Below are 23,166 nucleotides of genomic sequence, written 5' to 3' on the forward strand. Positions count from 1 at the left end.
TGCAGACACCCATACAGATGTGTGTGCAAGGAGGTCAGGGAACACTCCAGGAGGAGTGCTGCCTCTGGGCTGACTCTTAGACCATTCACTTTCCCTCAACCACTGCAGTAACTTCTGCTGGAGCACCACCAGTACATGTTTGCATAGCAACACTTACCACTTGTTAGAAACGTATTCTTATTGAGCCCAAACCCCCTTTTCAAACTCTTCCATCATTGGTCCGGGTGTTGCCTTCCAGAGCTCAACAAAACACACGTGCTGACCTTCACTTAGCAGTCTTTCAGATGTTTGTCCTTCCGAGGTCTTTTTCCTTTTACAGTTAAGGATTCTAAATTTTGTATATTTCTCCCTCTCTCTGATCCTTCTTATATTGTTGCTCTCTAGTGTATAAATATGATCTTTAAACTATGATTTCCAAATCTGTATAAAATACTGCAGATGCAGTCAACTTTTGAAAAAATGTGACAAAACTATCATCTCCTTTAACCAAACAAAATACTTGAGCTTATGCAGTCTAAGATCACATCAACATGTTGTAGCCACATCGCATTCTCTCATTTAAATGATGAGTTAATGCCCAGTCTTTCTTCCAAATAAGATGCCAAGGAGGGAGTGAATATCACAGCATTGAGTGTATTAAAAATAAAAAGAGAGGGGTTGGCCTCGTGGCATAGGGGTTAAGTTCACTTGCTCTGATTCAGTGGCCCGGGGTTCCCTGGTTCAGACCCCAGGGGCAGACCTAAGCACTACCTATCAAGCCATGCTGTGGCAGACATCTCATATATAAAATAGAGGAAGTTGGGCACAGATGTTAGCTCAGGGCTAATATTCCTCAAAATAGATAAATAAAAAGAGAAAAACAATGATGAGAAAATGAAATAACAGTACTTTACATGGGCTCAGATGGGAGGTTAGAACTACAAAATATGCCCTACACTGTCAGAGTCAAGAAGTCTTACATGCTTGCTAGAGCTGGAACATGGCGTTGGTTCTAAGATTGTAGTAGCTCACTTTGGCTTATAAACTGTGGTCAGCTAAAATCTCTCTCTCTATTTTTTATATAAATGGCCTCAATGTCAAATGTACTAATTCTGCATTCCAGTTATAGTTCATCTTATTTGTTCCTGCTTAAACATGTAATTCAAAAGCTTATCTGGCCCACCTGGTTTTCTACCATCTGCAGATCTTCTAGTGATGATTTTTGGTGGGCCTGCGAGGAATTGCTCCAAGCTCAAGGATGAATTAAGTTTCATTTTTCTGATCAACGTTCATTTGGAGTTGCTCTTACTCACTATTGGTTATATACAACTTACTTTTCCAAATGTTCATCAGATGATTTTCTCATCAAATAGTTCACTAATATCTTACAGCATCATTTTAACACTACCTTAAAAGTATAAAACATTAGACTCCCCAAGATGCACATGCTACTAAATCAAATGAAAATAGAGAGCAATATGTCTGGTCTCTTGAGCAATTTTTAGCTACATTGACTCCAACCGTAGAGACTGACGCCTGCAGACTCACTCTGCAAACATAGTAAATCACTCCGCCATGTTTTCCTTTTTAAAAATTGCATATAATATGTGAAAACAAGATAGCATGGGATACTTCAAGATTCCCTTAGTAGCCTTGCTACTGCACACCCTAGAAAACAACTGAGCAAGAATTGAACTAATTTCACTAAGAGTGTAAAGCTCCAGAAAAGCTTAGAGTCTTCTAAAACGGACAGCATAGCAACAAAGAGGAAGAGTGAGCTGCTGAAAATACAACGGCAATATGGTGGTATGTATAGAGTACAGCAGGAGATCAAGGAAGATGGAAATCCATTCAGGTGTCAGAGGGAGGTCGCGGAAGCACCAGGAAGGATTCTGTAGAGATGTTTGATTTGAGTCAAGCGTTCTTTAACAGGTAAGGTAAGGAATAGTATCGCAGAAAAGGGGGAAAAGTATAAGCCCAGGAGAGGAGAAAGGAGTTCAATAGCTTTCATGGTTAGTAGGAATTTTGGAGTGGCTGAAACAGACTGAAGGAACTAACGTGGAGAGAGATGCAGCTGGGAAGGTTGGCAGGAGCTGAGTCATGGAGGTCATTGTGTACCATGCTGAAGGTTTAGGACTTGATTTTTGTTTTAGAAGATTGCACATTTCTGTAGTTTTATGGCAAGATCCTGAAAATTATATTGTCACACTTTTACTAAAAGCAGAAATAGAAATAGTCTAAATTGAAGGCATCTCCAGCAGATAAGAAAAGAATCCACTAAGTTAGGCTCCTCAAGTTCCCCACATACAATCCAGCCTTGCTGCTGTATCTCTGGATGCTGAGTCGTTGAGTTTTCCCATTGATACTGTCCTGTCATCTCTAGCCCTTCATTTCCACGGTTATGTAACAGCCATCAAAATAAGTCATCTAAACCCAAGTTTAGTAAAGAACATATTGGTGAATTTCTAATAAAAAGTTAGAATAAGGATTATTGAAAGTTATGGATTGAGAATTCACTTTATCCATATTCAGATAGTTTCTACTGACATTTTCAATATTTCAAAATACACCCTAATTCACAATGAAGATTTGCATTTGTGAGATTTTTAAGAATGTTTACATTTGGGCAGAAATATGGGACTTTTCTAAGACAAGAATCAGAACATGCAGACTACCCTTGAATATTTAAAAGGGAATCACAGGTTATAGCCACTCCATAATTTTAATGTACTATATGTTAACAGACTTTTTCAGGAAAAAAACATGCTTCTGACTTCTACAATACAGTAATTGTAGTTTATACTCAAGTTTGCATATGAATTCCTATTAAGCCTACAGTTTTTTTTTTTTTTTTTTTGAGGAAGACCAGCCCTGGGCTAACATCTGCCACCAATCCTCCTCTTTTTGCTAAGGAAGATTGGCCCTGAGCTAGCATCTGTGCCCGTCTTCCTCCCTTTTATATGTGGGACGCCTGCCACAACATGGCTTGACAAGTAGTACATAGGTCTGTGCCTGGGACCCGAACCAGTGAACCTTGGGCCGCCAAAGCAGAGCATGCGAACTTAACTTCTATGCCACTGGGCTGGCCCCTAAACCTACATATTTTAACCTCTACCTTTTAAAAACCTTAAATTTCTCTTACTATTTTAAATTTTTGTTGTAATCCATTATCAATAGAACTCTTATACAAAGTATATATATAAAGTATATATACATGTATAAAGTACATATATTTTATATATGGGATATGTATGTACATATATGTATATATAACCTCATGATATATATATCTCTTCAAAACAAAATAGCAAAAATAGCAACCAGTAAAAATGAAATTTCAAATAACTTTGGAAGTGCTTTGCAAAATCCTTTTCTTTAATTGTGGTGATGCATCATGAAGTGCACACGTATTTAAAATATTTAGAAAAAGATTGGTTTGTTTAGGTTCAGCATGCATGCTTTATGCTGCAAGTTAATGAAAATTATGGCTTTAAAGAGCATATGTCATTATTTTTGTCTTTTATAGAACAGGTACTTGTATTTTTTGTTTTTTAATAGAACAAGGTGGTGTGTGTCTTCCTTTGGGAGGTCATGTTTTATACATATTGAAACATTTCAATTAGCAAAATATTAATTCGAAAAAATTTAAGTAATTTTCAGATACTAGTCTTCGCATCGTTAATATGGGTTTCTAAAATAGATCAAAGTCTTACAATAAAGACAATTGATCCACTAAAAGTTTTTACAGAGATAGGTGTAAAATTTCATATACATCTGGAACCACAGCTACATTCTAACCCCATGTTGCTTATTTTTCAAATAAAGTCATCCCCAAATCTGCTTGGGAGGACCGACCTCTTGAAAAGGGAAGGGGAAAGAAAACAGTTAAATAAAATAAATATAAGAGTGTCATTTTCACTGAAGTAGATTTCACACAAAAGCAACACAAGGCAACTGTTGATAACATTTTTTAAACAGCTGAATGTCATCTGTAAAACCTGAAGATCTGAAAATATATATTTATACCAAATGTATTTATAAAAATCTGTTGTGAGGTTTGTGAGAAATAAGTCCAATCTCCCTTTTCCCCCAAAGTATGCATGGTATATATGCTAACTTACTGAATTCATCCTTCATGCAATTCCAGTTTATTAAAGAGGTTAAAAATTTATAAAACTCTGATGGGATATGGTTTTAATGCTTCATCACACTACCCATCATTTGCTTTTCAATCTAGATCAGAATGATCTTTCCCACTTCCCTGCAATCACCTACCTGCACAGCTAATATTTCCTGAATACTCTCTTGAGAGTCTGTCTGGAACTTGGCCAGCCTCCTCTGGCTGTAGAGGACCACCAGTTTGAAGTGCTCCTGCCACACCTTGTGTATCCTTCTTTGCAGCTGACAGAGCTAAAGGGAAGAGGGAGGGGGAAAAAACACAAGTCAGAGTAGGAGAGGAAATTAATGGCAGTGTTCAAGAAGAATGATGGAGGGAAATATAGAAAGCAGTCAATAGCCCATTCTGCACTGTACGGACCTGACAGGAATTTCACAGTCTCTTGATTTTTCAGCCCACTCATGTGCATTCGTCAGAAACCAGTCACATCTGGCCGCCAGGATGGGGGGTTAATTTTCTCTAAATGCCTCAGCAGTTTTGTTCTAGCTGAGGCAAACTCTGTGACTGCAAAGCTGATGAGTAAAATATTTCTACTTCACCCAGTTTAACTCAAAACCGATAGCCTCGGGACATATTGAACCTTTCTTGAAAAAAATAATCTTTTGAAGCTTTTTTGAATGGCACATCAGGTCAAGCCAAAGTTTAAAAACGCAACTTTAAGACTTTGATGGACACCGTTGCGTCTTTTTTTCCTCATAAAGCTTACCATTGCTTGGCAATGTGTGCTTTAGAGCGTGACAAAACTAAAGAGAATTAACTTAGCCATCAACTGCTGAGGGAGAACAATAACATCGAAGAAATTTCCAGCTAGAACTCCCTATTAATCTACCTCCCTCTGACTGTGTGACATGGAAAGATCTTACTGCACTAAAGTACAGTGGATGCGACGTTGAGAAGGGACATGTTTAATACTGAATCTGTACGGAAAAAAGACTTCTGTGAGGCATTCTGTGCCTTTTGGAAGTTTAATATAAACCAAACAAAAGAAACACCGTAGAAGTTTGACCAAGACAATGTACATTTTCCCGTCAGTAGTTAGCAAAGCCATACCATACAGAATTGTTATAATTAGATTATATTCAAAGAAATTAACTTCATAAAAATTAATGGTAAAAATCACATTAAAACAACATTTACATATGATATGTTCCATCCCTGAAACCTCTTTTGATTTTTGGTAATGTGGGTAATTGTTTATGTTGACTTCTTTTTAGCTTATTTTGCAGAATGGAAATATAATCACCAAAGATTTTGTATCAAACATTTCTGCATGACAGAATAAAAACATGTCATGAATATGGCTATTTTGTGTTCCATTTATTGATCTGGGTACTGCTTACATGCAAGAGATGCTTTGCAAAACTTCATCAAACAGTGCATGCATCACTTATGAACTTTTCTGTATGCATATTTCAATAAAAAAGTTTACTTGAAGGTAGCAATTTTTAAAATAGCTCCCTGGTGTTGCATGTGAATTGTTTATCATCATCTTCACTATGAATTATAATAAGCAACACATAGGTATTCATGTAAGTCCACAGAAAAATTAAACCTCTATTCTTGGTTAATTGGTTAACTTAGGAAGAAAAATAATCTTGAAAACTATAGATATTTCAGTTTGGTAAATGCTGAAATACATTACCTGGAATTAGTTTATGGGCTTTCAAATAATTTAGACTATTGAGTCCAGCATCGCTTTTTGTAGAGAAAATCTGCCAGTATTAAATTTTTCCGGAAAAGTTTTAATAAATATTTAAATACAATATTTTAATAATTTTAAAATAATATTAAAATAATTTTTTCTGTCAACTCTGACAGTGGGGGGAGGGTATGCTGTATCTTGATATACTCATTAAGATATTAGGACACGTTAGTCTATATATTATACTGTTATTATGATATCCACAAATATGACAAAAGGCAAATAAGGGAACATGAGTTTTAGAGGAATTAAAGTGAAGGTAATTTTTTTTACAAGCAGGAGCTCTTCAACGTGTGGAAGGTTTTACAAGTGGGAGCTCCTCAACCAAGGCGAACTGAATGGTAGTATTTCCCACGTCCATATCTTAAATGACAAGAAGCAACTGTATACAAGAAGTCTGTTTCATTCGCGTTTCTGCAGTCTAACTTGAAGTAGCCACAAAGGCCCTAAATTAGTCCATATACAAGTGTTAACTGAATCTACTTCACTAGAGAAAGTCCTTAAATAACAACTAAGAAAGAGCAATATCTGAAAAATTAGCTTTTTTGGGAAATCTATAGCTAATAGTCCTTTGGAAAAAGAAGAACCAGGAAATGGAAAAACTGAAGGAATTCTTAAAGAGAGAAGAATCAGCATTCAATAAAAGTCACATATATATATATACACACACACATATGCACATTAAAGACAATAAAATGATCAATAATAATATATACGGGAAAATATTTAAGACACTGGGAAGAAGAGTTGATTTAATCTAAGAGCTGGCCACGATGACAAGTATTTTAGAAAATGTTTATGATAAAAGCCCAATTAAGATGTGAGATGTCAGCAGACAGTGATCATTCAGTAAATATTTATTAAAATTAACTGAATAAAGTGAACTGGTAAAATTTTAGTGGCAAAAGTGAAGAAATGAGTAAGACTTTCAGGAAGTTACTAATTAGTGGTAGAAGAGAAAAATAAACCAAGTAAATGGAAAAGCCGCGAAAATATGTAAAGGAAAAATTAAAGAGAGAGGGAGAATTGTAAGCGGAAAAGTCCTTCAGGTGGATGCAAAGTTTAGGTTGGAAAACCAAAGGAACTGGAATGTTTTTTGATCTCTCTAACCTCAATTAGCCCAGTATTTCTGGAATGAAACACTCCAATGATTGCATTCCTGAAATGTAATCATTTATTCCTGAAATGTCACATTCCTGTGCTCTCATTCAGATTTTAAGAAAGGTGAGGTGGGATGAGGGAGGAAGTGGTAGAGAAACGAAAGAGGACAGTGAGAGACACAAACACAGTGGGTGGGTGATAGCAAGGGCACTCGAGGACTTGTCATGGACTTAGAAGTAAGATTGGAATTTAGAGACATTGATAGATGAGCTGGACTGCTGCTTAGCCCCAAATAAATGTTGCAAGGACTTTGGAAGAGAATGGATATATTCTCAGAAAACTAAGGAGGAGCATATTAGCACAGGAAAAGAGTCCTTTTGGAAAAGGATCCTCAGCTCCATGGCCGTCATTTTGGATATGAAGAGAAAGTAAGGATATTCAACTGTATCAGGAAAGCTGAATCAGAAAGCAGCTGGTGTGTGCTCAGACCCATTTAAAATGGCCAGAAGGAATGGAAGAGTTTTCTGACAATGGTTTCCCATCAGTTTGAATTTGTAGTAGACTTAGTAAACTTGGCTTTAGTACTTGCTTTGTGAGTTCCCTGCTGAATGGAGGCCAAAGATAGAATTCATTGATTCTTCTTTTGAGATAATGATCACTATGTACCTATTCATGAAGAGAAAAATTGGTCAATGTCCATTTTGACATGGTGTAGTAAGATATAGAGAGTTGGTGATCCTACATCAACGTGAGCATTGTCTACAATGTACATTTGTGAGCATTGCACAATACACATTTATACATTTGGTAAAAATATCTTCTGATTAAATTTGCCTGGGTTTCTATGATATTTATTAATATTTTAAAGCTTGCCACTCCTTGACAGTAAAATAGTAAGTTAATGTTGTCACTTTCAAGAATAAAAGATTCTCCATTTTTCTATTTTAATACACTAAATTATATGGATTCTGTTTTAATCTAAGTTATTATTATTTTGTTGTTGTTGAGGAATATTGGCCCTGAGCTAACATCTATTACTGTTATTCCTCTTTTTGCTTGAGGAAGATTGTCCCTGAGCTAACATCTGTGCCAGTATTCCTCTATTTTGTATGTAGGACACCTCCACAGCATAGCTTGATGAGTGATGTGTAGGTCTGTGACCAGGGTCAGAACTCGCAAACCCTGGGCCACTGAAGCAGAGCACGCCAACTTAACCACTATGCCACGGGGCCAGGCCTAATTAATCCAAGTTATTTTGATTGCCTATATAAATTCCTGATAATTGCTGACTTCTATATATCACATAAACCTGCCTTAATACTAAATGTTATAATACATATATTACAACACACAAAACCTCTAATTATGTGGGTTTAGATTTATATTATTTTCTTGCTGTTACACATGTAAAACATTATAATATGCTAAGAACAAAATAACACCATTTGATATTCCAAGTTCCTGAAACATTAGGGCTAGGTATAATCAAATTCATACCAAAGTATCACCTTACACCATTCCCGTATTCTCAACATTAAAATTAGAAATTCCAAAGCATCAACTTTTCAGGTATTTTCCAGGGCCAGGTTGGAGCATTCAGTTGTCTGCTTTACATTATAGAGGACACAAGAATAAAGTAAAGCCTTACTATGCCTAGCTCAAAGGAGACAATTGGGGCACAGCATGGAAGAATGGGGTAAAACAGAGTTGAAGCATATTTGCTACTTGTCAGAGGAAAAAAAATGTGTTCATACGAGTGACTTTAAAAACAGGCCCTCAAGTTATTTGCTAATCTTCCCTTTAAGAAGTGAAGCAGAATTCCTCTCCCCTTGAGTGTGGGCTGGACTTAGTGACTTTCTCATAAAGAACAGAATATGGCAGAAGTGATAGTATGCCACTTCCAAGAAACACACATACACACACACACCTATGGCTTCTGTGCTGAGTTTTCTTTCTCTATAATTCTCTCAGATCATGTGATCTGGGAGAAGCCAGCTCCCCTGTTGTGGGAACAGCTCTGTGGAAAGACCCACATGGCGAGGAACTGAAGATTTTTCTGCCAACAGCCGTGTCCATGATCTTGGAAGCAGATTCTCCAGCCTCTTCAGGTGACTGCCTCCCCCGCCAACAGCTGGATCATAACCTTGTGCGAGACCCTGAGCCAAAATTACCTACCTAAGCAGCTCTTGATTCTTGAGTCTCATAAACTTTGGGAGACAATAAATGTTTCTTGGTTTAAGTTGCTAAATTTTGGGACAACTTGTTATGCAGCAATATTTAACAAAAGGTTCTTAACTGTCTTCCTCTCTTTGCCTAGCAAGGAAATAATTTACTACCCATATCTTCTCACTGGAAAGTAAAGTGCTCTCCTAAGTCACTGTTGAGTTTAAGACTGAAATTGAAAATGATTTATTAGTAATAAGAGGGTGATTAATAAATACGTATTGATTGATACAATATAGTTTGAACCATCTAGGAGCTTATTATTTTAATTGAAGATAGTGCCAAGGAACTATAATTTAATAGTTCCAGAAATCTAAAAATGGTTAATTATTCAACAAATATTTTCATGTAATACATCAATATGTCAAAGAAAAAATAATTATCCACTTAAGAAGAATGTGAATCAACACCAAACAAAAACCATCAATAATGAAAAAATTATCTTGGCAAACTAGGAATAGGAACTGAAGAAAATTTTTTTAAGTTGATAAAGAGCATGAAGCAAACAATATTTTACTAAAAATATACTTCCAACAAATATTTTACTAAATAGAAAAACTTTATGAACATTCTCATGAATGTCAGGAAAAATAAAGTAAGGGTATCAGGAATCAACACTTCTATTCAAAATTTTACTGCACCTACTGGCCAAAGCAATAAGAAAACAAAAGAAAAAAGATTGGTATAAGAGTTAGGAAAAATGTCTAGATAGAAAATTCAAGAGGCTCTTCAGGGGCTGGCCCTGTGGCCAAGTGGTTAAATTAGTGCACTCTGCTTCAGTGGTCCAGGGTTCGACAGTTTGGATCCTCGGCACAGACCAATGCATCACTCATCAAGCCATGCTGTGGTGGCATCCCACATAGAAGAACTAGAATGACCTGCAACTAGGGTATCCAACTATGTGCTGGGGCTTTGGGCAGAAACAGAAGAAGGAGAAAGATTGGCAGCAGATATTAGCTCAGGGCCAATCTTCCTCACCAAAAAAATAATAAAATTGCCTCAATTAAAAAAAAAAAGAGGCTCTACAAACCAACAATAGGAGGTAATGAGAGTTCAGGAATTTTTTTGCCTACAAGGTCAGCACTGCAAAAAATCAATAACATTTAAAGAAGCAGTAATAATCAATTTTGAACTGTAACTTTAAAAATTCCATGCATAATCACAACATAAAATATAAGGTACCTAGGTTTCAATCTATTAAAGAATATGCAGGATTTTATAGAGAAAGTTAAAAAACATTTTTGAAAAATGGAAAGTAAGGGTTGAATAAATGGGGAGATATAATGTGTTGACAAATGGGAAAAAGAGTGTCACAGACATGTCAGTTTTTTCCAAAGTAGTCTACAGTCTCATCAGGTTTCATGAAACTTGATCTAAAATTCATATGGAAGAACAAAGGACTGGGAATAGCTAAGACAGTTGTGAAACAGGAGAATAAGCTCAAAGAATTTGACATGCAATATACAACACTTGCCTTAAAGCTGTAGGAGCTAAGATAGAGTAATATCAGCATTGGAATGGATAAACCAAATTTGATCAGAAAAGAGAGCTAAACAACAGAAGCATTCATATGAAATACAGAAATTTGAAATATGAGAGAGATAGCATTCAAATCATTGGGGAAAGGATGGCAAAATTGGTTTTCCCCATACAGGGATCTAAACTTACAACATCCACTAAAATAAAAGCAAGGTGGATTGAAATGAGAAAAGCTAAACTTTAAAATCTTTGGAAGAAAATATGACAGAGTAACTTTATGACCTTTAGCAAGGGAAGAATTTTAAAATAAAATATTAAAATAAAATTCTAACGGAAAGAATTGGCAAATTTAATCAGATTAAAATTAAAAAAATTAAACAGGGTAACAAAATAAACCACAGGTTTAGAGAAGATATTAACAACACTTGTAGCTGACAAGGATTAATTTCTTCAACAGAAAGGGCCCCTGTAAACCAATAAGGAAACAATACAAGCAATATGCCAGAAAAATGGGCAAATGAAACAAAAACGTGATTCACAGAAAAGGAAAGCTATTTGGTCTTTAAACATTTGAAAACGTGTTCAACCTCAATAGCAGAAAATATGCTTCACACTCATCCAATTGGCAGTTATTTTAAAAAACTACCCATACCAATTGTTGGTAAAGATATGGAAAAAACTGAATTCTCATACACAGTTCGAATTTGTGTATAATTTGACACAGAGACTTTGGAGAGTAATTGGCATTTTGTATTGAAGTTGATGATGTAGTTTCCCTTTGGTCCAGCAGTTATATTTAAATCTAGACCAGCAGTTCTCAAGACCAGCAGGCTCAGTACCACCCAGGGTCAGTACCACCAAGGATCAGAAGTTGTTAGAAATATAGTCATTCAGACCTACTGAATCAGAAATTCTGGGGCCCGGCAACTGGTGTTTTAAGACCTCCAGGTGATCTCATGCATGCTGAAGTCCGAGCGATACTGCTCTCAAAAAACTATCATAATATATTCTCCAGGAAACATATGAAATAATACTCATTTACGGCATTGCTTGCAATAATGAAAATTTGCAAACAATCTAATAGTCTACATCTGAGTAATGAAAAACACATTGTGGTATGTTCATACCTTAAACACTAGCATTTAAAATAAATACACTAATATTGTAAGTGATATGCATAGTATAATATATTTACATACAGTAGTTGCATATAACATATAAGTATGTATGGTATAACATATTTTATATAAATAAAAATGAAAACTAATTTTCATTTATTTTTATATTTTAAGTGAATTACTACATTAAAGTAGTATTAAAAACACAGATGGAATGATAAACACTAAAAGAAGGCTTGTGGTTAACTCCAAAAAATGAGGAGGGAAATAATATTAGGAATAGAGAGACAGAGGGTTTTGAGTGTATCTGTGCTTGTTCAAACATCCAAAGCAAATATGGCACATGCCAAGATTTACCAAGCTGGTAAAGGTACATAGAAATTTATCATGAAACTTATTTACTTCATTATAGCTTACACATAACTCTGTAACTTACTGTATGTTTAGCTGTTTTATTTAAAAAAAACAACTCTAGGTTAAGCTGACATCTCTGCAAGAAAGGAATCCTCCACATTTTGTGGCTCAGAATTATTATTATTATTATTATTTTTAAGGTATGCTTTTTGGTGATGAAGATTGGCTCTGAGCTAACATCTGCTTCCAATCTTCCTCTTTTTTTTTTTCCTCCCCAAAGCCCCAGGACATAGTTGTGTATCCCAGTTGTAAGTCATTCTAGTTCTTATATGTGGGATGCTGCCACAGCATGGCTTGAGCAGTGTGTAGGTCGGTACCCAGGATCTGAACCAGTGAAACCCTAGGCCGCTGAAGCAGAATGTGTGAACCCAATCACTTGGCCACAGTGCTGGCCTCTGGGTCAGAATTATTTTCTTTTAGAGAATTTATTATAATCTGGTTTAAAAAGATATCCTATCACCCTTGAGCCTCTGCTAAAATATAAAAATGGCTTTTTTGTACAGCAAGATTGTTATGTATTCACTAAGTGTGATCTTACCTTTGATAAAAGAACTATCCAAAGTATTAACAGAGTTTACCTCAGTAAGGAAAGAACTACTTCCAGCGGTTTCATAAATTGTCTAAAATTTTTGATATTTCCTTCCACTCTGCTCACATAATTAATTTAATTGTTGAGTAGTAACTTTATAATTTATTTCATACTAAATTGAAGATAGACATGTGTAATGTATTTTCATGAGAATTTGAATTTGCTAGCATTAGGGGAGGATTGGCAGTCCATCCGTTTGAAAGAGCATACAGATATGTGAACTGATTAGTAGAGTTTTGGAGAAAGTTGTTCATAATTCCCTCAAATTTGTCCTTAGACTACAATTAATTCTTTTTTGTGATTTAAATTTCTAACATTCTCAAATCATAAGATCAGATCCCTAATAAGAGTAATGGCAGTAACATTTTTATATCAGCCATGTTGGTGTCATAAAGATGCTTTACTAAGTTTCAAAAGGCAACAATAGAGCTCAGATATTAAAAACATTAATCTAAATAAACAGAATTTTTTGTTAAGTTTATACACACATTGGATGTTACTGTGTTGAAACAATAGTAGACTAGTGTGTTTTTTCTTTAAAAAAATTCCTTAAATTTTCTCTGTGCATTACAGACATAAATATCATTGCAAACATGCGTTAGATAAAATTAAATCATTTTTAGAGACATATGGTGCCCAAAATTAACTCCCCAAAGCACATAATTTAACTGGTTTTTGCAATTTAAGAGCCCTGGAAAAAAGGGAAGGGAACATTTCAAGGAAATGAGAAGTGTCCTTATAATGAATTCCTGCTTATAAGAATCAGACATAACAACAGTCTTTTTAATTAAAATACAAATGCCATATGTATAGTTATCTGAAAATGAACTATAAATTGTTTTGCCAGAAAACAAAGACCAGTTGATACTGAAAACACAGAAGTCCATTAAAATACAAAGGTAATGCTAACAGGCAGGAGTGACAGTTCACGGGCAGCACTCAAAGTTCTTTGTCTATGAATAATGATTTATTCATCAATGGACTAATGAAACTGTTCAACTGCTGTAGATTTGACTATATGAGACATATTTTTTAACAATCCCTCATTTATAGTTTTTTGGAGGAAAAACATTTTTATAAAACCTGGATGGTAGTTTAAGAAAACAGAATTTCTCTTCACACAACATGAAAAATCCATTAGCTACAACATTCAAACAGAAGTTAACAGAATCACTGCAATAAACAACCCTCACTGATACAACATGTAGGGCAAATGCGAGAGGTGCGGGACGTTCCAAATTCTCGAGGTAAAAATCACTTCCCAGTACTCTGAGGTGGGAATTGCAAGTGGGCATGTGATGGTGACAATTGTTGGAGGATACAGGATTTCTGAAGGAGGTACCTGTGTATGCATGGTATTCACAGATAACTGAAAATTTGAAAGTTCATCTGATGTGACTGCTAGAGAGCTTAGAATTTCATAGGTGAGAAGCCTGCAGTCTAAGGGTAGAAATATAATGAAGAATTTTTACTTTGGGAGAAAATTAAAGCATTTCAGATAATCTGCTTGTATTTCCTATCGATAAACATAGTCAAAATAGTCCAACTGTAGAAGTAACTCTAAGAAAAAAATTATGCGTTTTTGACAAAGGAGAGAAAAAACATGCTGTATTCTGCAGATTTGCATTTGTACCTTAGGTAATCCAATTAAAATCATATTTAAAGCTTTGTCAAAATATGATAAAGACCATATGGAAAAAAACAACAGTATTTTCCTATAGGGGTATATTTTAGATGAATATAGATAGATAAACACACATACAGTCATTCATTTGCACCAGAATATTAAAATAACGATTATAATTTCTGACCTGCTTATTATAAGGTCTCACATAATGAAAGCACACTGCTTTCTCTACTTCTGACAGATAAATAAAACTGATAAGCAAAGATATGTGCATGCAATTTTAATTCACCAGAGTGATCTGAAGTGCAGCTCGCAAGGCAAATAGCATAAGCCTTATCAGTTCTGTTTATTCTAATAACCCAAACAATGGCAATTACAAACTACTCCACAGATTTTTGGCACTGCAGGAATGACAGATATACAAAATCCAGTTAATACCGATCTTTTTATAGTACTCAGTTTCCAAGCTACACATGTACAATATACAAATCTCAAAAGTAATGAGATATTTCTTTATCATCAAATCCGTTCCACAGACTGGTGTTAAAGATCACATCGCTCATTTCTGGAAATCTCTTTTGTCAATTGCTTAGGTATACTTAAAAAAATAGAACTCACACGCAATCCCAAATGTAGAGCTCGACCTTAAGGAAATCAATAAAGAGCTACTCTATTTTCTAATTATATGAAGAATAAGACATTTTAAAATTCTGTGTTTTGACCTCTGCTCATATGTAAAAACTCTGATGGCAAGAGAGAAAGAAAGCTGATCCATAACAGACATTACTAATTCTTGTAGCGAATAATTAAAGATCAAGACCATCACTTTATACAAATATGCAAACATATTTCTTTTGTAAACTTTACAATTATAAAACATACTATGACATACAACATATAGTAATTAATCTAACATTTTTACATATTTAATAGTAGTAATAAGCTGCAAAATGCACAGACTTCTTAGTTTCGTAGATATCTGGGTCTGGAATAAAATTACTGAATTCTGATGGATATTTGACTAAAAAAATTTAAAGATAAGAGTATAGATATTTTGTTCACTTAAATTACTAAATTTTACACACAAATCCCATGAATGGTCCAAAAAGAAAGAAATGAATGAAAATATATTCTTAATTCTAAATTTATTATTCTCTGTGAATTAAAAAAAGATATTTAGTCAGGAATCAAACAAATAAAAAAATTCTGTAATAGAAATATCCTCACAAGGAAACAGTCTAATATTGCTCAAATGAATAATTGTTTCAAAAAACAGTTGAAAATGAAATTACATGAAATCTAAAAACAGAAGGTTATGCTGCCACTATGTTTCAGAGATGAACATATTCTTAAGATGTCCACTTCCTTGCCTGCTTGTCAATCATTGGCCCAAGAGTTAATTAAATCCCTTGGTTTTAAAATGTGGCCAAATGAATGCCCTAAGCTGCCTCTTTTGGTGTTCATTTATGAGCTGTGGTTTAACAATTTTCTTTGATGATTACCCACAGTATATCTTTACAATATTCTGGGACCCCCTTGTTTCAATGCAAATGAATCAAAAAGATGCTTTAAAAATCACATTTACCTAAAATTAATTCACAATAAAATCATTATATCAAAAATGGTTAATTATAGAGCTCACTGGTTTATTTCAAATTTGCAAGAAGAAATAGAGTATGTTCTATATTTCTAAAATATATTTATTTTACACACAAGTAGACATAAATGTTTCTGAAGTTATTTGTTTTAAACTATTTGCAAAAATTCAAGTGCAAGTGTAAAGAAAATATGCAGCACAATCATGTAATGTGGCAAAGCCTGGGGCAGAAACAAACTAGTCTACAGCTATGGAAATCAGGGGTGAGATAAGCATGAACTTTATGAACTACATTTAGAATGCAAAAGTCATGACTTTATTCCCATCTTACTTTCTTGTTACTGACCTGGGGCTAGAAGGATTTTGACAATAAGAAAATCTGCAAAATAATGCAAATTTTCATGGATATGATATAGCTAAACTCTTACTACTTCTGGAAAGTCTTTCCTTCTTTGACTTTATTCTTGATTACCTTTTATTGTTCTACACTTCCTTCTCAGTCTCATTTGCCAGTTATTCTCCCTTTGCTACCACTAAACTTCAGTGATTCATACGGTTCTGCCCTTAATTCTCTCTTTTGTATCCTCTCCATGAGCAATCTCAGGCACTCCCATAATTTAAACTACAGCCCAAATGATGGTGTCTTTATCTGCAAAACAGACATCTCTAATCTTGATTGATGTTTATCATTAACTACTGGACACTCTTCCCTATCTATCCAATGTGACCTCAAGGCTAAAGCTCAAAGATGAGTCCGTTGAGTCCAGGAATCTTCTCATCCTTCCTGCTTTCTCTCCTAGGGTCCTATGATTTAGAATGAGATGCTGTCATTCACTTGTTGCCCAAGCCAGAAAACATGGAGTCATGCTCACTTCCTTCACCCACATCTCTCCTTGTCCATTCACTCACTAAGTTCCATTAATTCTAGCTTTTAAGTATTTTTCAACTGGATCCTTTGCTCCCTCCTCCCCATGGATTCCTACCACTATTTAAAAAGTTACCATTTTGACTTTAGAGGATAAAATTAATGCATAATTAAGGCCAAATGCTAAGTTTTCTAATAGTGGTAGGAATTGAGTGTCTCGAGATCCCTGTGATACACCAGCTGAGATCAGAAGGGAGGGAGAAGACTCCGTAGTTAAGATGGGGGTTCTGCAGTTTTTGAAAGCATGGCGATGTCTTCAAAATTTCAAGAGACTGTGAATATTTCTTTTAAATGGAGGCTCTGCACAAATGTAGAGTAATGAAGAGGTAAGAATATTTGTCAACATCAATGAGGTATACATACAAACAACTGAAGAATTTGTACTCTAAAAGATGGTTTACTTCCACAATAGTTTAAGAAGATTTTTATCAAATTTATTTTGTTTACTTCACCGTTTTGTCACAGTTTGTGCAGATATAGGTTTCTAGTCTATATTTATTTATTATAAATTTAAAACTAATGTCATCTTAACAAATTAGTTCCTACCATATTTAGACACAGATACATATATTTACACTCAGATATTTGGTTCTGGCTGATAATCATGCCCTACATTTTTATAGTACTTTACAGCACAGAAATACTGTACCAATTCTATTATCTCATTCATAATTACAACATTTCTAGGCAGAAGACAGTGCAGCTACTGCTAGTCATAAAGTAGACCTTTATAGAGAAAGCACTTGTGTCAGAGCCTGTGCGCTGGATCCAGTGGGTTAAGGATCCTCTGAGCCAGCTGGTTGCTGTCTTCATTGTGGTTCAGAGGTACATACAAGATAAACGAATCTTTTATGCACACAGATAAATGTAGAAGGTGAATGGAAAGCAGACTACAGGCTCTCAGAGGAGGAGTACCGAATGACTCCCGCACAAGTTGGGAAGGTTCCTGATAGAAGCGATGCAAGAGTCAAGTTCAGTAGAAGTCGGGCAAATGAAGCAAGGTTCGGGCAGGACAGTTGCCCAAGGCTCCCCAACTAGTGTGAGAAACAGGTGAAACTTGATCCTAGAGTCCCTTCTTGTTTTCTTCCCACTAAACGAATTTTATATTTATAGCTAAAAATCTCGATTTATACAGAGTTCATTATTTTACAGTGTAACAAAGGGCCTTTCAAAAGCAGTTTGTGAAAAACTTTGAATGGTTATTACTAGCAAAGACTTCACATTACTGTCACTTGTGTCAACAGAATAAACACAACACAACATAAATTTACTTGGAAGAAGGATTTGAAAAAACTTCAGTCTGGTGACTTTGAAAGGTAGCTGAACCAGTATGCCACTGAGCAGGGATTTTGTTTACTCAATTATTCAAGTAACTAATTAATTAAACTTTTTCCCTCCAAAATGGAATCTTTCTCCTGATAGTGCCCTGTTTAAAATTTTAGTGTCAAAATTTTGGGTAAGGCGTTATCACCTAGGACATAACAATTGAGTCAGAAAGCAGTAACTAATATCACTAAGCTCAACTGAATTCACATAGTATGCAAGGGAACAGCATCTAAGGAGAGATGGCCCACCCAGAGGAAATGGTTTGATGGTAAAGCTCAGATAGTTTGGAAAAGATTGAGGGAGAAGAATCCAAAGCACAAAATTGGGCCAAGTGCAGGCAGAGTTTGAGATATCATAGAAAGTGACCAGGTTAGCAAGGAACAGCATGGGCCCCAAAAGTGAGAGTGAACTTAGCAAGACAGATGGAAGGTTGGAATAAGTGCGTAATGTAAAACTTACTCAACTTTAAGATATAACAGCGCTTGTTCTGGAAGATATTCCCTGTTGTCAATTTATGCTTGTCCTTGTGTTTATAAAAATACCAGTTTATAGCCAAGGAACACCTGCTAAAACTTAAGCCCTATCTTCTAACCTGGAGGGATGAACAGCGTAGCAAATTTTCTTAATGACAACTAACTAAATATTCTCTCATTTTGTGAACCACAGAACAAAAGGATATGTCATGTGCCTGAGCAAATTTGTTTTTTAAGAAAGAAATATAAAAGTAATACTCAAAATTATTTTTCTTGATCTTGGGAATAGCTCTTCTGCTTATAGAAATTAACTTTTAACAAATTGTATACCCAAAATAGTAATTGCTATTATATTATTCCTACATAGCCAGATTCTAATCTCCCTATCTTTTACTCTCTTTTCAAAAATAAAAATTTGTATGGGTTCAATTCTATTAATATTTCTGAAGTGTAACAAATCATAAGTAAATCTGAGATGATGACTGTAAAAAAAAAAAAAGAATCCATGCTTTATTTTTCCTCTGAGTGCCATTATAATGGGTGCATAATTACTTAAGCCCTTTTGGTGAAAACTTTGGGGACACAAACTACTGGTTAATATAGAATTTATCACCTTTCCACATGGCTATCCAGATCCAAAACTGAAATTTACTCCTAGAATTTACACACTGTTGTGAATTCCTTTTGTACTTAGTGGGAAGAATTTAAGAAACTACCAATATGATCGAATCTGGGAATCTGTGTCTTGGGAATTTTAAATTCAGCATAAGCTACCCATTCTTAATATTGGAAGTTATTTTCCTTCTTAGCATTCTCTTTAACAATGATTATAGCCAAAAAATTTTAGACAGTATTTTGTTTTGCTGGTTTTTTGACCTAATTAATTTATTCCATGTATTTTGAGACTAGGCAAAATATAAATAAAAAGTAGGAAAAAGAGTAGGAGTTCACTAGACAATCTGAACGGTGTTTTAATTTTAAAACAACTGGATTCTTCTTAAAAATAGTTGTGTTGCATTGATGGCTTTAAAGCACATGAAAGGAATTCCCAAGAGATGGGCAGGGGAACATGAGCGAAACCTGAGCAGTGAGTAGTCACCAACGCCAGAGGTTGGGTGGATGTTCTCTGCATTCACACTCTGACCAAGCCTAGAACAGAGCTCGAGACTCCCAAGTCCTTTGTTTTCCTCTTGGCTCCCAGGAAAAACCAGTGCAAATTTTTTGGAGGAAACTAGTCTTAAATCAGGACACAGGTTTTATAGAGATGAAGATCTATGAGCTCCCAATATGCAGTGGAAAGGATGAGATTCAGAAAAACAGACCAAAACCACTAAGTACAGACTTCAAGGACTTCCAATAACACATATCGGAAATGAGATAACTACGTACAAAATGTTTAAGGATGTAAAAGAAGGAGTTACTTGGTATGTGATAGTGGAATGACATCTGCACACTTCTGGGCAAAAATACATGGCACCATACATGTTTAGGCTCAGGAAAAGTATTGTGTCAGAAGAACTGTAATGAAGAGATATTTTAGATAAACTAAAACTGAGTTTATGTCCTACATTCCTACTAGAAAGGATGTAATTCAGGGAGAAGAAAAATGATCCCGGAGAGAAGATCTAAGTTACGAGGAGGAATGGTGAACAACAACAAAAAGATAAACATGTAGATAAATTCAAGCAAATATTGTCAGTGCAAAATAATAATCATATAAGCAATGCTAATAAAAATTAAAATATCTAACGTGAGAATTTAAAAGAAAAAAGAAACTAAAATGCTTTATAACAATTGTATGAATATCTGGAGGTCAGTAGTCTGGATTATAATGCTCTAACTGATTGTATTGTATGGTACTTAAAATATGCACTGTAGTAAACAAAATATCAAGCATATTACATGTTAACATTTCAAGTACAATAATAAGAATAAAATTCCAAATAAAATGCTAGAGAGAGAGTTTGACCTTCAAGCTAAAGGAGGATAAAAACGAAATAAGAAAAAAAGCTAGGAAAAGAGTCCTCAATAAATTAAAAAGGCAGATAGGGAGAAAAAGGAAGCAATAGAAAAAGTAGGAGAATTAGAAAACAAAAAGTTAGATAATAGAAAGAGGTACAAATATATAATTGATTACGATAACTATATATGGATTACACTCATCGCTTAAGGTGAAAGACTTGATTTTGTCTGTGCCTACGTATACTTTATAAGAAACAGACTAAAATCTAAAGATATAAAAGATTGAAACTAAAGAATCAAAAATAATATATTAGGCAAATACTAGCCCAGTGAAATCTTGGATATATTAGGCAAAAGAGACTTGAAGAGAAACAGCATTCTCAAATTGTCAATATATATAAAAGCAAAAACATACTTTAGAAATAAATATCACTAAACACTTGTATGGAACTAATGCACTAGGAATAGAAATAAAAAATGTATCAACTTATGAGAGATTTCAACATAGCCCTATGTTTTGGTAAATCAAAAATTAAAATAATGATGACTAATAGGCTTAACAGTTTTGATCTAGCAAATATATATATATTTGTATGCATATATATACACATAAACACACGTGCACATACACACGTGACCAAAAGTATAAATTACACAGTCTTCTTTAAGCATACCTAAAATGCTAAAACTTAAAACTTTTATAAAGTAAAACACAAAGCGTATAGAATTTTATGAGATCATAAAGCAAGTCTTACATTTCAAAGCTGACAGGGTATAAACCATGTTCTTGAAAACAAAGCAATCAGGTTAGAAATCAAAAAACAAACAAAATAAAAATTTCTATATAGCTTTAGAAATGTATGAGTATAGTTCTAAATAACACATGAATCAAAAACAAGTCATAATAGATTTTTAAATACTTAATACTGAATGCTGATTAAATAAATTTCCCACTTGTAGAATGCAGATGATACTTAGAGGGGCATTTATAACTTTCTATGCTTGTATTGGTATCATTATGTAGTACATTGTAAATAAATACAATTATATTTGTCAATTATTCCTCAATAAAGTTGAAAAATAAAATAAAATAAGGAAAGACAGGAATTAATAAGCTTATCATTTAAATAAAAACATTCAGCTATAGAAGAAGGAATCCCTCCAAATATTTAGGGAAATAACTTACTGAAATGGAAGCGAAATGTACAATAGACTTCACAAAGGCAGAGTTAGTTATTAGGAAAGACCAATAAAACACACAGACTTCCACCATGACTAACACAACGAAATAGAATGTAAAAATTAATAATATTTGAGCTAAAAAAGAAACAAGTTGATAGACATAGTAGAGATGAAAAATATTAAAATAATACTGTGAGTAATCTAACGCAATAAATTTAAAATCAATGGACAGAGTCCTAATAAATAGAACTTAATAAAACTGACTCAAGATAAAATAAAATGTCAGATAGTCTTAAAATTATTAAAGTAATTGTATCCATAGTTAAAAATGACCCTCATAGAGTAAACGCTTAACTCTGAATATTTTATAGGAGATTTTCTCCAAGTTTTAAATGTGCAGTTTATTCTAATCTTATGCAAACTCTTTCAGAAAATAGAAAGAGGTAATCCCAAACCATTCTACAAGGCCAACACAACATGAAAACTAATATCAGATAAGTACAGTAAAAAATAGAAAAGTAGAATCCAATTCTGCTTATAAACTTGTGTGCAAAATTTTTAGTAAGTATTTATAAAATGAGCATGGCAATGTATAAAATCCTAACTATGACCAGGCTGGATTTACTCTAGAAACAGAAAACCTACTAGAAAATCTGAACACGCATTTTACCCACTACCTTAAATGAACAAAAGAGAGAAATAATATGATTATCTTATGAGATGGAGAAAATGCATTTGAAAAACTCAAGGCCCATTTGTGACAACAACAATAACAATGATCTTGTTTCTATACACAAGGGTTGGCAAACTTCTCTGGAAAAAATTAGATAATAAATATTTCATCTTCGTGGGGCAAACTATCTGTTGTAACCACTCAACTGTCAATTTAGCAGGAAAGCAGCCATAGACAATATGGAAACAAATGAGTGTGACTCTATTACAGTAAAACTTTATTTATGGAATTTAAATGTTATATAACTTTTATGTGTCAAGAAATATTATTCTTCCTTTGATTTTTTTCCCCAAGTATTTAATAATATGGAAACCATTCTCTGCTCTTGGGGAGTACCAAAGTAGGTGGAAGCCCAAGATTTGGCCAGTGAGCTGTAGTTTGTTGACCTCTGTTAATACAACATTGTGTTAGAGTACTAAATAGTGTAGTGAGACAAGGAAAAAATATATATATATACCGGAAAAAAATACATATACATCAAAGGAAAGAAACTGGCATTAATTATCTATGTAGACAATGCAAGAGAATTTACTGTTAAGTCATAAGAAGTAAAAAGAAA

The 23,166-nt window shown here is 34.3% G+C and overlaps 1 protein-coding gene across 6 annotated transcripts in view; it reads right to left on the bottom strand.

The window, feature by feature from the left end:
- The window catches only part of CCDC178 (coiled-coil domain containing 178), a 394,579-nt gene that overhangs the window by 27,060 nt on the left and 344,353 nt on the right, over nt 1–23,166 (bottom strand). For all 6 annotated transcript variants that reach the window (XM_008518186.2, XM_070627548.1, XM_070627547.1 and 3 more), the window contains one exon: nt 4,255–4,389. In XM_008518186.2, the coding sequence (XP_008516408.2) occupies nt 4,255–4,389 (135 nt within the window). The remainder of the gene's footprint in view (nt 1–4,254; nt 4,390–23,166) is intronic.

Source organism: Equus przewalskii, chromosome 7 (genome assembly GCF_037783145.1).
Source record: "Equus przewalskii isolate Varuska chromosome 7, EquPr2, whole genome shotgun sequence".
NCBI classification, from domain to species: Eukaryota; Metazoa; Chordata; class Mammalia; order Perissodactyla; family Equidae; genus Equus; species Equus przewalskii.